Source organism: Anarhichas minor, unplaced genomic scaffold, assembly GCF_050575085.1.
Source record: "Anarhichas minor isolate MPS153535 unplaced genomic scaffold, ASM5057508v1 ptg000010l, whole genome shotgun sequence".
In the NCBI taxonomy this organism is placed as follows: domain Eukaryota; kingdom Metazoa; phylum Chordata; class Actinopteri; order Perciformes; family Anarhichadidae; genus Anarhichas; species Anarhichas minor.
Genome location: NW_027466456.1, coordinates 2,763,731 through 2,778,244, shown reverse-complemented (window position 1 = coordinate 2,778,244; position 14,514 = coordinate 2,763,731). Strand labels below are relative to the sequence as shown.

General features: G+C 43.8%; 1 protein-coding gene across 3 annotated transcripts; it reads left to right on the top strand.

Annotated features, from left to right (window-relative positions):
• Positions 1-447: 447 nt before the first annotated feature.
• On the top strand, positions 448-13,493 carry tjp3 (tight junction protein 3). Of its 3 annotated transcripts, none has more exons than XM_076087554.1 (29): positions 448-504; positions 1,053-1,177; positions 1,302-1,404; positions 1,507-1,795; positions 1,896-1,999; positions 2,128-2,317; positions 2,518-2,593; positions 2,761-2,858; positions 2,961-3,048; positions 3,330-3,503; positions 4,002-4,108; positions 4,651-4,735; positions 5,419-5,507; positions 5,738-5,831; positions 6,774-6,862; positions 7,003-7,066; positions 7,190-7,263; positions 8,023-8,086; positions 8,188-8,344; positions 8,869-8,977; positions 9,067-9,286; positions 9,369-9,574; positions 9,700-9,795; positions 9,902-9,981; positions 10,855-11,065; positions 11,214-11,314; positions 11,690-12,256; positions 12,774-12,832; positions 12,928-13,493. In XM_076087554.1, the coding sequence occupies exons 1-29, from the start codon at positions 457-459 to the stop codon at positions 13,043-13,045; spliced, it is 3,885 nt and encodes a 1,294-aa protein (XP_075943669.1). In that variant the 5' UTR covers positions 448-456; the 3' UTR covers positions 13,046-13,493. The 3 variants fall into 3 exon arrangements, with proteins under 3 accessions (XP_075943669.1, XP_075943668.1, XP_075943667.1); XM_076087553.1 differs by having other exon boundaries at positions 6,994-7,052; positions 7,167-7,263; XM_076087552.1 differs by having other exon boundaries at positions 6,994-7,066; positions 7,993-8,086.
• The last annotated feature ends 1,021 nt before the right edge of the window (positions 13,494-14,514 follow it).

Genomic DNA, 14,514 nt, shown 5'->3' with positions numbered 1-14,514 from the left:
ACAATAACAGCAAGGAAATAATGAGCATGAATGAGGAGTGATCGGCAGATGTATGAGAAATAAACTACAGACTTAGGCACGCAAGAGTATAGTCTTCCTGACTGAACTTTCTGCTGTGTTTACACATCGTGAACAAGCCCCGGTTGTTCTATGTTATCACCATCGCAGGGACTTACGAACACACACACACACACACACACACACACACACACACAAAGGTAGCCCCTCCTCCATACCGGTCAGGCAGGATTGAGGCAGGTGAGAGCATGCCGAGATCAGGTTCGAACACACACTTTTCCTGTTTGGCTCCACAGTCCTCCCTGTAAGGACCTGCATTATATATATTAAGGATTAATTCATTTGTGATATTGTCAAAGATAAGTTTTCCTTTTGCTAACTTTTGATAACATCATTGTTGTGTTTTTTTTTTTTTTTGTTTATTTCCAGAAACCAGGTATGGAGGAGCTAACAATATGGGAGCAACATACAATAACACTAAACAAAGTAAGTGGCTGTCTTGTTTAAATAAGCAATACAGAACGTGCTTTAAATGGTATCCGTTTCAGACCTGAAGGTGTTATGATGAAGACATTGATGTATTTTTCCTTCTCCACATGTAAAACATGAAATTTCACAAAGAGAACTAAAGTAAACTTAAAGTGCAGAGCACTTATCTTGTGTGCTCGGTCTGTGCCGAGTGGCTGCACAAGCACACAAGGGAAAGTCGATGCTGGATGTAGAGATCACCTTTCAGTATTACTAAAAGGGCTCGCGGGGGTTGAGCTGGACCGAGCTTCAGACCTCTCGGTGTCACGGCACAGACTGCAGCAGGAATTCAGAGCGACACACCCTGCTGCACCCCGCGCAGCACCAGCTGCCACTCCACTGTCCTGCCTGAGACTGAGCGCCACTGGAATGTGCTCTTCCTCCCTCCGTCTCTCTGCCCACTCACTTTCCTGCGTACGTTTGTGTTACTCTGTCGTGTGCTTGCTTTCATTTTCTGCCCGTCTAAAAGCCGCTTTTTGTTTTTCTTCTCTCTCTCGTAATGGCAGGATCCCAAAGTCGGGTTCGGCTTTGCCATTTCAGGAGGCAAGGACAAGCCTCACCCAGACGACGGGGATACAGCTGTGGTGGTGTCAGATGTGCTGCCAAATGGACCGGCCATTGGACGACTGTTGTAAGTTGAGCACCGTGGCTTCTGCAGTGACTGCGGCAACATTTTAAAAACTGTTTACATCAAAAAACACTCGATTGTCCCGATGAGAACCAGACTCACGTGTGCGTCTGCTTGTGCTCTGCAGCTACAAGGACCAGATCGTCATGGTCAATGGCGTGTCTATGGAGAACGTTTACTCTACCTACACCATTCAGAACCTCAAGTCATGTGGCAAGACAGCAAACGTAGTGAGTACAGAGGAAGCGCCGACCAAAAGAAACGCCTTAAATGACGAGTTGTAACCTCGTGTCTCTAACTCTCTGGCCCTCTCTGGTCTTCTCTCCCTCCAGACGGTGAAGCGCCCTCGCAAGATCCAGATCCCGGCGACCACCAGACCGACTCGGGCCGTCTCCCATTCCAACCTGCTGGACCCGGACCCTCCCAGACGACAGCGACGCTACTCTGACGGCAGCCACAACCGAGAGAGCAACCGGTACCGCGCCCGCAGCGTCTCGCCGGTACGCAACGGGCACGGCAACGCGCTGCCGCTGATGTCGACGGCGTACAAGAGGCTGCCGCGTCAGGACGTCGTGGAGAAGCCCATCAGGACTACACTGCTCAAGAAGAGAATCACAGATGGTAAGACTTCGGGAGCCGTAGTTTGCTTGTCCTGACGTACTCACACGGGGGAGAGTGCTGATGTCTGAGTGGAACTCTTGTTGTCCTCCTCTTTCTGCAGAGTATGGACTGAAGCTGGGCAGTCAGATCTTCATCAAGCACATGACGGAAACAGGCCTGGCCTCGAAGGAAGGAACGCTACAGGAGGGAGACCTCATCCTCAAGGTGGGAATTAAGATTTGGATGATTCATCTTAAAACCACGATGTCGATGCACAACAACTCTTGTTAAACAGATTTGTAAAAGTCATGTTTTTTTTTGTTTTTTTTTAATGATTTGTCTCCTTCGACCAGATCAACGGCATGACGACGGAGAATCTGTCCCTGCTGGAGACCAAGCACCTGGTGGAGAAGAGCCGGGGCAAACTGACCATGATGGTCCTCAGGGACGACCGCAAGTTCCTGATCAGCATCCCAGAGATGGAGGACAGCGCCCCCAACAGCGACGACGACCGCCGCCGAGGCAGCAGTTCTGAACTGGAGGGTGAGGGAGGGAGATGGAGAGGGAGGGAGGAAAAGAGGGAGGGTGTTGAATGTGAGCGTGGTGGGCTGAGGTGAGAGTGAAAGCAGCTCTGAGCCACAGTGTGAAAGAGGAAAGACGTGAATGAGAGGAAAATCGTTGATCAAGGAGTTCGTCTTTGCAGAATTTCTGGTCTCACTAATTATTTTGATGTTTCTCATCAGACATTTCAGACCTGGATGAAGACACTCCGACTCACAGAACGTCCCGCCAGCCCAACAGAGAGAAACGGACACGCAGGTACACACCACAGCCCCCCCCCCCCCCCCCCCCTCCCAAAACCACAAATAATCGCGATGAGTAATTGATGTGAAAAATGGTCATTTTGTGGGTGAAGTATTCTTTTTAAGGATCAAAGCACTGAAGAATTTCTGAATAATTATTATTGTTTCTTTTTTTAAATCCAGAACGAGAGCTGAACCTCCTCCATCCAAGTCTCGGGATTCGTCACCGATGCGCTCCACCTTGACTCGTCCGCCCGTAAAATCCTACGCCTCTCGCAGAGGTCAGTCCCCCCCGAGAACTACAACCAACGGATTCAATTAGACGGTTTGTGCAATAAAAAGACAATAACGATGATTGTTACTGTTGATTGATGTTTCTTCAGCTCCCTCTGAGTCTGTGTCGGACCGCAGTGCCTCTCCTCCCGTCAGGAGAGACAGTCCGGACCTGAGGGATCCCTCCAGCAAATACAAGTCAGTTCAGTTTCATGCACAAAATGTTCATCAAACTGTATGTTTGGGCACATCACATGTATGCTATGCTGTGTTTAAATTTCAGATAAAAATATATCATATTGTGAGATTTAATAAGGTCCCAAACATCCAATAAAATCATATTTTATCACCTTGCAACTTAGAACAAAACATCTATTCACGTTTAACCGACAACAATATCCAGATTGCTCAAGTGCATGTAAACAAAAGAAGTGTCAGGTAAGGTGTTAAGAAATAAATGTTTTATTCCCTTCCTCCAGATCTCTGTCTGGTATGTCCATCCTCCCCAACCCTCGCTCCTCTCCTCAAGTCCCCAACTGGTCCACCTCCTCCTCCGCATCGCGGCCTCGCAAGCCGGTGTCTGAGTCGGACTCGGACCGCAGCACCTCCCCTGTGCCGCGCAGACGGAGCCCGCGTCCAGACAGCAGATACAAGTAAGGATGATGCACCTCCAGGGATGAGACGACACCGGATTTTATGGTGGATAGCGATTTAAAAAAAAATATAATAATAATAATAAATAAAAATAAATAAAAAAATAATAATAATAAATAATAAAAAAAAATTAAAAACACTTGCAATAAGTTGATCTTAGTGAATATCTGTTACCGGGATAATCATGAAAAAGCTGTCCGTGAAAATATATATTTGTTTCTTCATAAAATAAATAATGAAATGATTGCTGTATGTTTTAGTTTTTTTTTTTTTGGAGTTTTAGGCATATTTTAATGATTAATGGGATAATATCATTTTGTTTGGCAAGAATAATCGTGGCATGAAATTTTCACATCGTTCCAATCAACTCAAAGCTTCAATTAGAGAACCTGGAGAATCACAATTCTTATGAACACCATGAGGAATCTTTCTTTCCACCAGACATTTTCTAACTGTGTTTTCCTCACACTCCTCTCTCCCCCACTCCCCCTCACCAGAGTTCTTCCTGATCTGGCCTTCGGAGGAGGACTGAGAGCTTCCCCCATCAATGTTCGTGGCGAGACACTAAGGAGGGTCAACTCTCCTGTGAGAGTCCTGCCCTCAGGTCAGTACACACACACACACACACACACAAACTATCCAACTTTCTTTTTTATGGTACACAATACATCCCGGATTTATCTGACGCCTCTTTGACAATATTTTCTTTGAATATTTGCTGCTAAAAACACGTCAACAGTCAAATAACCCTAAAGCCAGAGCAAAGGAGAGGTGGTCTGTGCAGAGCTTTTTAATCAGTAACTTCTGTGTGCGGCCGTGTTTTTAGTTTTGTGTTACAAATCAATCCAGCAGTTTGTCTGTGACACTCGACATGGTGACACTCGACATGGTGACACTAGACAAGACAGACGGGATGAAAAGAAAGAAAGTGTTTTCTGAACAGTAAGCATGTGAAGATTAGAAACCCCCAAAATACAAGTATGAACCTGAAATGTGATGTTCCAAACATTACAGATATCAACTTTATGGTGCGTTAAAGCTACTTAGTGGTAGAAAGCGGAACAATGTGACGAATAACTTTAATATGTGAAAGCAATACTTGCTGCTGTCTCATTCTGCCATATTTTATGTTTTTCTCGTTGTCAGACTCTGACTCGGAGTCGGAAGTGAGCCTGCCCCGTCCTCAGAGGCAGAGCACCACGTCCAATCAGGACTCCCTCAGCAGATACAGGTACAGATGAAGGTCCAACCCACCCCCCCACACCCCCACCCCCTCCCCGAAACCCACCAACATCCCACGGACTGGGACACTGAGTTGACTGTGCACGCTTGGCCTGTTTAAACATTAGCTAATCATGTATTTACCTTTTTAATTGTATTTTATTAAACTCTTTCTGTCTCTTGATTTTGATTGATTTGCTCATTTTGTAGCCTTTTGATTTTTTTGCTTGACTTGTGTTTCTTGTGTGTACCAAGTGTTTTGTGTTTTTCTTTTGTTAACCGATGAAATAAAAGTGACTTACACTGAACATGTCCCTCTCCTGTATGTGGCTAAATGCTGATTAAACAGAGGACTCGTATCGCTGAAGCAGCAATATTCCAATCAAATATCTGTAGAATAGTTCCCCAATTACAAATCTGCACGCATTACTCAGCATGTAATATAAATTCTCAGTAGTAGATCAGGAAATACTACGAATGCCACTAAATGGTTAATCTTGATCAGTTACAAAGCAGCTAACCATCAAAGAGAGAGCTCCCCCCCCCAAGAGACACTAAGGTGAATATTCAACATTTCAGTCTCATCCTCTCATCAAATTAGCCACAGCCCCTCCCCCCCTCTCCAAACGTAACTGAGATCTGTTGTCTTCCTCCTCCCTCACTCCCGCCTCCCTCTCTTCTCTTCTCTTCCAGAGTCCTGCCAGGTGTTGCCCTGCAGCCTCATGTGGATACGCCCCGATGGAGCGCCCCCAGCGTCGCTGCCAGCAATCCGCCACGGAAAGGTGTGTGTGTGTGTGTGTGTGTGTGTGTGTGTGTGTGTGTGTGTGTGTGTGTGGTTTCGGGTTGAAGTGTGTTCAACATTAAGTCAGTAAGCACTATTGAGGAGGGAGCATCTCTGTGTTATTGTTTGAGTTTTATACCTTAAATGTAGCACAAATGACACAGCATGTGTTCTTAATAATGTGTTTTTACAGTTCAAATAGTTTCACATTTCATTTATTGATCTTCGCAGCTCCTTCAGATTCAGAATCGGAGGCCAGTTACGAATCTGAGCCTCGCAGGGAATCTACGGAGCCCAAGAAGTCGAGCACGGCTAAGAGATACAGGTGAGACACACCTGTGATGTCTGTTGTCAGAAGAGGACTCTCTTCAACATGACGGGTGTCTGTTGGCAAAACTTTTCCTCACAAATAAGTGATTTGTGTTCAGCCACCATAGTGGAGTCTCTGGTGCTGAGAAACACAACGGGCCTCATGCTCATGATTTAATGACAAATTACAGCTTTTGTTCACACAAACGGACTTAAAAACAAAAGGTAAACAACATCAAAATGTTACATTTAAAGACACGCAACAGACTGCAAATTGCATCAACCAATTATTTAGTAGTAATGTTCAGTAAGAGGACGAGTGCAATTCAGTGTTTAAATGGTCTTTATTCCTGTTTTTAGGAAACACACACTGTAGCAGCTTGTAATTAGTGTTCTATAAATACTCGTCTCACTCACCGGATGTAGACTATCGGATCTATCTCTATCTTGTAGGCACCGTCGCTGCATCCTTAGCACCGGCCAAGACTCGTGTGATTGGTTTGAAGAAACAAGCCTGAACAAGCATTTCTTCCCCCTGTAGCAGAATGATGATGTTTAGACCTTTGCTTTGATGCTGTGGAGGTCTGGCTATGCGAGACTATGATACAGAATACAATGGAGCAGTTGATTATTAAAAGCTGAAACTTTATAATGCATCCACTAATAAACATCTGCAGTAGTATCTGTTGCAGAGGGAAACTGCTCCACTGTGGAGATGTGAGTGATGACACCGACAGGATGTCCGACCGGTTTATCTGCTTAATCCAAGCACTCGTGTTGTCACATTGTAAAACACACACTGGTGCACATGACGCGACCTTTTGATGAGATATTTGAATTAACATTCTCACTTCTGACAGTTAACAGACGATGATCTTTTTGTTGTGTATCACAAGATGACAGAGGAATGATTGAATGACGTTTTGTAGTTAATTACATGTATTTGTCTTACAATCAGAGTCCTGCCTGACATCAAATCCCCGTCAGTCACCGTGAAGCAGGAGCCTCCTCGCCGCGTCCAGTCACCCACCAGACCTCCTCCTGATGGTCAGTTTACTCCTCTGTGTCACACACACACACACACACACACTCTCATCCTCTCCTCCTCGTTGTTGTCATCTTATGTTTTAGAGCAGAAAGGCCCTAAGTTGGTCCTGACCACAGTCTCTGTTGTGCAGATTCCTCAGAGTCAGACCAGCTGTCACATCTCAGGAGGTCCGGGAGCTCTGAGCGGGACGTCAGCCGCCACAGGTACGACGGAGCGCTGAACATGCACTTCATCTAAATCAGATCAGAGTCATTAAAAACTCCTCGTATGCCATTGAAATGTGTTGTAACACCAATATCACAGGTGATGTTTTCTCCTCCTCGCAGAGTTCCTCGTGCTGCTAATGGAGCGGACACCCTGAAGTCTGGCATTTCAGCGAAGAGCAGCCCGCCAACCTACTGTAAGGCTCAAGATAGAACCACTGAGACAACCTGATTGAGTTTGATTACTGATTAAAGCTCGGGTAGGACGTTTATTTTTTGGCGTCATTGGACAAAAAATGTAAATAAAGTTGTCCTGCAGCTCTTCCCTCTCCGTCCTAAGCCCCTCCCACCAGACGGGCACTAGCACGTGCACACGTCTCATCATCCTTCATACAGTAACCTGTACAATTACTAGTCATTCATTTCAAACATTATCAGCATCCTGATTGTGATCCCGTTGCCCTTATATAAGAATTAACATACTTTTTAAGAATTAAAGCCCTTGGAGATGACATACTGTGATTTGAGGCTCTAGCGAGCTACGATATCAGGCGAAGCAGCGTTGAGTTAATAGAGAAGGCTTAAATATTAGAGAGATGGAAAGAAGATGGATATTCTGCCACTGAATCAAGCTTTCACCGAAGGGACGTGTACGTACGTCTGCATTTGTAGAACAGCCAATAGGATCGCCCTCTCTCTGAAATGACCCGTGATTGGCCAAAGTCTCCCGTCACCGCCTACGTTTTTGAAAAAGGAGACAAATTTATTGCCCTATGACTCCAAAAATATACAGCTTCGATTGTATTGTAAAAACTAGCTGGTTTCACTTTGAGCTGTGATGAATTGTGCTTTTATTTCCTACATTTTATAATCTAAATACTAAAATGAATGGACAACAAAGAAATATACATTAGCAGCACCAGCAGGGAGTCTCATCATTTCCGTGTCTCTTCTAGCAAAGCCTGCAGAGGAGCCAATCTACTCCCTACCTCCAGACTCTTACCCAGCACCTAATCCAGGGTGAGTAATGCTCATTTATTCATATGCATCCTCGTCTTTTGAGCTACATAATTCATCTCAACAGAAATGAACGTATCTCTAATTGTTCTCCTCGCTCTCAGGTACAGCTCAGACCTTCACACGGTGTCGTTTGCGAAGGAGGGCAGCGTGGGTCTGAGGCTGGTGGGGGGCAACGATGTCGGCATATTTGTCGGTGGAGTTCAGCCAAACAGCCCGGCGTACGAGGAGGGAATGAAAGAGGGGGACCAGATCATGCAGGTGAGAAAATGATACTTTAGTTTGAACACTTTGCAGTAGTTCATTATTAGCTGATATAGTTATTGAAGCTCAAGATTACAGCCACTATTTTGGCATGTCAGCAGGTCACCATGAGGGAGCACAGTTTCTTTTGTTCTGTGCTGCAGAACCAGGACTGAGCAGAGCAGACTGTCGGACCCTGCTGCAGTAAAACTGAGCGATTTTCTAAAGGGACTCTAATGCTCGGAAACACTACCGCTGTTGTCCACAGGGACCGCCGGAATACACACAAAATTAAAGTTCCTCTTGTAGCCACAACTTGTTATAATCAGCCTGTAAAATACTCACTTTATGAACAGATTTTTTTGTGTTTTAACTCTGTTTGCTGTTAAATAAAAATAAAAATAAATGCAATTATTAGTATGTACTTTTATATCGAGAGCGGGGAAAAAAGGAAACAAACAAGAAAGGATGTCGCAGATAAAGATGATTGTTTTTTGGAATTAAAAAGTCTCGCTCCTTAAACTTGCGGCTCCTTTGTTCAGGTAAATAAAGTCGATTTTGGTCATTTCACACGAGAAGAAGCCGCCAACTTCCTCCTGAACATCAAGAGAGGAGAGCAGGTTGAAATCTCCACTCAGAACAAGATGGACAGTAAGTTTATCACTAAACCTCAGATGATGATCAAGCTACTGTTGATCAGTGACTGTATGAACCAATCTTAATCCTCCTCCTCCTCTCAGTTTATAAGAAGATCATCAAGTCCAACCTGGCCGACAACTTCTACATTCGCACCCACTTTGACCACGAGGCAGAAGGCCCCATCGGCCTGAGCTTCACCAGAGGAGAGGTGTTCAGGGTGGTGGACACGATGCACCGCGGGAAGTTGGGCAACTGGCTGGCCAGCCGCATGGGGAACGACCTGCACGAGATGGATAAAGGCACCATCCCCAACCAGGCCAGGTCGGGGAAAAGAGATTTGGGGTTTCTAGCTCAACCAGGAGCCGTGGTTCAGCTCTTAACGTCTTGTCATTATCTCCTGCAGGGCGGAGACGTTGGCCAGCATAGAGCAGTCGCAGCGGATGAGCGGAGAGAGGCAGGTGTCGGGGCCGAGAGCCGAGTTCTGGAAGCTACGGGGGCTCAGAGGGAACAAAAAGAACGAGAAGAACGGCCGCCGGAGTCGCGACGACCTGCTGCACCTCACCATTCAGGGCAAATTCCCGCCCTACGAGAGAGTCCTGCTCAGAGAAGGTTGGTGTGTTTATTAAACACACACACACACACACACTCACACACACACACAAAGATGATGTTGTGTGACCATGTCCTTACGAGTCGATCATGTTTCAATAGCCCTGATTTGTTTGTGTCTCCAGCTAATTTCAAACGACCCATTGTCATTCTGGGTCCTCTTAATGACATTGCCATGGAGAAGCTGGCCAGAGAGATGCCTGATGAATATGAAGTGGCAGGTTGGTTTCCATCTTTCTCACAAGACTATTTGTAGCTTTTGTAGTTCTCCGGATCTGATGTCCACATCGTAAACATTGTTTCTCTGCGTCTTGCTTTGCATGGCAGACATGGTTCCTCGCAGTGGAGGAGGAGACAGCGGCTCCACAGTCATTAAACTGGACACTGTGAGGAGAATAGCTGAGAAGGTGAGTCTTCAGTTCGCCAGCAGCAGAAACAAATTGTTTTTATCGAGATTTCAATCGTAATACCAACAGAAACGCATCAGTATACAAACATACACAGCACGTGTCCCTCTATACACAATCACGCACACAGATGTATAACAAGGCACACAAATGTTTTGATTTTTTTCAATTTATAAAATAGATATTATGATATATGTTAAATGATTAAAGGCAGAATCTATACTCCTATATGTTATCTAAATATATATATATATATGTGAATTTTCTTTTCAGTCATATCTCAGGAACAACTTGGACTCAAGAATGTCCTGATTAGATTTTGGTGTGACCTCAGTTAACACGTTTTTGTCCATAGCTCAAGTATTGATGTGCTAATTATGACAATTTCACACATGATGACTCCAAGTGATGGTGGTTCTTCATTCTTACAACATAATCAATTTTTCTTCTGGCTTGAGGAAGTCCAGAGTGGATCATTTGTGTTTGCGTTATTGTTGTATAAGTCTTTGGGGTATATTCACATAATTCTGCCCTTAATTGGATGTTACTTTTAATTATGTGTGATAAACATTTAACGTTTTCCACATAGTATCATCTTTAAGCTCTCACGTTAGCAATGAAAAAAGTTCCTTTCTCATTCAGGCATTCAACACGAATATCGGGAATGTTTGTGGGAATGTGATGAAGTTTAACAGGGGTTAGGTACGTTCTCGTTATACTGCTGTCATTTTAAGCTTGTATTATTTGACTGTTTGTGCCCTTAAAGCAGGTTATCAAATCTACATACGTGTCCCTTACCAATCACATTATTAAATGTAGATATTTAGTTACCTTTTCCCCTCATGCCCTGTTTTTGCTCCTCTCTTTTCCCAGGACAAGCACCCTCTTCTGGACATCACTCCCACTGCAGTGGAAAGGCTGAACTACATCCAGTACCACCCAATGGTGCTGTTCCTGGACCCGCACAGCCGCAAGGACGTCAAGGCCATCAGGCAGAGGTACAGCCCCAACTCCAACAAGAGCTCCAGACGCCTCTACACACAAGCCCTGAAGCTGAGGAAACACTGCAGCCACCTTTTCTCAGGTAACGACACAAGTCCGTTTCCTGTAATATTATACTATTGAAGGTACAATAGACTGTATAAAAGTAGCTTCTTTATTCTTTATTTGTTTAGTTATCTGGTACCAATTTACAATGTTTATACTTGTTATTCTCCTGACTCTCCCTCCAGCACGTATTGACCTGCAGCCCAGCTCCAATATTTGGTACGAGAGTCTGAAGGATAAGATCCGCCACCAACAGTCAAAACCTGTCTGGGTGTCTGAAGTGAAGGTACGACACACAGCAACATCCCCCCCCCCCCCCCCCCCCCCCCACACACACACACCTAAATATTTCACATTTAAACCTGTTTCTCTTTGTTTTAAATGGTTAAATGATTGTGAAATGTCATCACCCCAAAAGGGATCATGAGATACTTAAATTGACTCACTTACAATTCACCTGAAACTTGTCTTTTGTGACAGAAGTAAAACATAAAAAAATGAAAGTTACTCAGTTAGAGTAAATCTTTATTATGTAATTGGATGTTTATTATATTTAAACATTTTAAAATGTATTTCTTGCGAAACTATTTTACAGTTTGTTAAACGTCTCTTGCTGTCTGTCCGGTGGCAAACTAGTGACTGAATTTGTTTTTCTGTCCAGTTGGAGAGCGGTGGAGAACAGGACTTGGATGCTCTGGACCAAACCCAGTCCGACTACCTCAGTGCTGCCAGTGACCTGGAGGACACGGACGGAGAGATCTACACCGACAACGAGGAGCTGGAGGAGGCTTACCCCGGTCAGAACGTTGAAGAGCTCCCCAGAGGCTCCAGGGTAGCTGGAGCTGCTTTAGCCCGATCATCTGAGCCCGCCGCCGTGCACCACAGCCCCACCTTCGACTCAGAGTCTGAATCCGACACACACTCGCACAGAGAAATCCCACCGCTGATGCACGTGCCTGAACCCAGAGCACGGCAGGAGAGTTACAGCCCGTCTCACAGCGCCGCTGAGGAGGACGACCGAGAAGACTTCTCTCATCGCAGTTTCACAGACTCAGATTTCAGTGCGCTCGATGTGGTCGCGCGCACCACTCCGTCAGAGGGACCCCCGGATTTTATAGCCCCCGACCCCTACACCCGGTACTCGGTGACCGAGCCTTCGTACGCCGAGGTGCAGCCCGAGAGCCCACAACACGCCAGCCTGTCTGTTATCGAGGAGAAATTACAACAGGTATTGCTCTTACTTAAAGGAAGATATACCTGTGTTTTATGGATTTGTGTCAGTACACTTGGTATATGGTAGATGGCCTCAATCGGCTGGTGAATTGATTAGTCAGTAAATTGACAAAATACCCAATTTTCAAGTCTTTTTTTAAAGCAAAAAAGCCAAACGTTAGCTGGTTTTATCCTGTCAAATGTAAATATTCTGAAGGTTTTTACAGAGGGGTTTGTTCATATATCATTTAGAGTATTGTATAGTGAGTATAATTGTCTTAATGTAAATAATCAAGTGAGGAAGTTTCATATTGATATCTGTATTTACAAATTCACCTGTAGAGTCTCTACTTACTATAACAGTAAGTGCTTTGGAAAATGGTAGTCAGCACTCTTAAAGATATGTGATATGTTGTTAATGCACCTAAAACTCCAGAAAAGCCATTAAAGTGCTGTTTGTATAATGTTTCATTGGATAAATCACGAGAAACCCAAATGCTTCTTGTTTAAACCCTTGGTGTCCTCTCCTCTAGGCTCGCTCTGCAGCGCCACAGGAACCAGCTGAGGAGAGGAAGGGCCCTCAGTTCATCGTGTAAGTCTTCTTTTTGTTGTCTTTGGCCGTCACAGTAAAGCCACATTGAGCCTAATGTGCTAATACCGACCTCCTTCTGTCCTGCTCTTTGACAGGCTAGCACATCATCACCAGGCGGTCCAGTTCAGACGCACACAGATCCGAGGCAGCGATAGCTCCGAGGAGGAGGAAGAGGTGGATGACGTCGAATGGGGTCCTGCGACGGAGCTGTAAAGTTTGAATCCAGGATTTAAAGCCGGAGTCCACTAAACTGACGAGGACGTGGAGACTATTTCACTCTTTCAAGAAACTCTCTTGGATCATTTTGTACCATTTTCATGAACGGCCTTGTTCGGTTGTGGGAGATTTCATGAAGTTAACTTTTTAAAAGTTAACTAAAAGTGTTAACATCTAACGAAAGGTTCTAACGTGAATGTTCAGATCAGAGTGCCCGAGTAGCTCTTCTTTTGTATTTAAATAACACCATGTCAAACAAGTCAGCCTTACCTTTTGTTACTGCCGCTGTTTGGAACATAACAACAAATTCTAGTTTTATTAGAAATCACACCGAATGAGTCTTTTCATAGAAATATTATGTTTAGTTAATATGTTTAAATATATTTTCATTTAAACATTTATGAAATGTTTGGATGCCTCTTTAGCTTTTTCTACAATAAACAGTTTTTTCCGATTTTAAACGTGGGTGTGTTCAATCGTACAAAATGGCAAAAGTGGCTATAAATGTTTTGTGCTTTTACATATTTGCCCGTCTTAACATAATTAATAAACACATAACTGATGATCACTGATATTGGCTATTAAGAGGAGAATCAATGAAACTTTAAAGCAAGCTGTGACACAGAGTTTACCTGATTATTAAACTCGGATAAAGGAGTCCGACCTCCTGTTGCAAATATTTTGGGGTTTATTTCATAAATTGCACACGTGTTTTAAAAAAATATAATTTAAAGTTTCATTGAATTTTATATACAAAGAATATCCAACACCAAAAAGACAAAAAAACAGGCATGTAACCAAACGGACGTCAAATAAGACGTGCAGTTAAATAACGTGGTGGACTTCAGATGAACTGATCCAAACCATCACATTCTTGTCACAGGGAAACGGTTGCCATCATTTGTTCCCTCCACATATAAATTAAAAAATATGTATATATATATATATATATAAAAAGAAAAAGAATATATATATATAAAATATATAGGTGGCCCCTGCATATTTACCGTACTTTGCACAGGGCTCCTTTGTTTTCAAACCTGTAATTAATGTATCAGTTGATGTTGCTCACATGGGGCATATTCTTAAATGTGCATGTAATCACATGCCTCAGCTCATTATTGCCCTGGGGCCCCTCATCTGAGTTAATCTGACCCCGTCTGCATTCACACTTCCTCACCGTCACGTTAAATAGTTATTCTTTTATTTCATGCTTTCAGATTTCATCGCTCCTCTGGTGGTCAAAGGAGATAATTATATACAGTATAAACACCAGTTTGATGTTGCACTCAACATTTAAAAGCCAGTACACCTTCAAACAGAGTTTTAATAGATTTGTTTGTGTCAGTCCACTCAAGAGATGAGACCAAAACGTAACTGCTGAATACTTACTGTTTATTCCCACTGAATTCATAGCATTTAAAGATTTTACTTTTAAAAATATCTGTGAATATCATATAAATGTA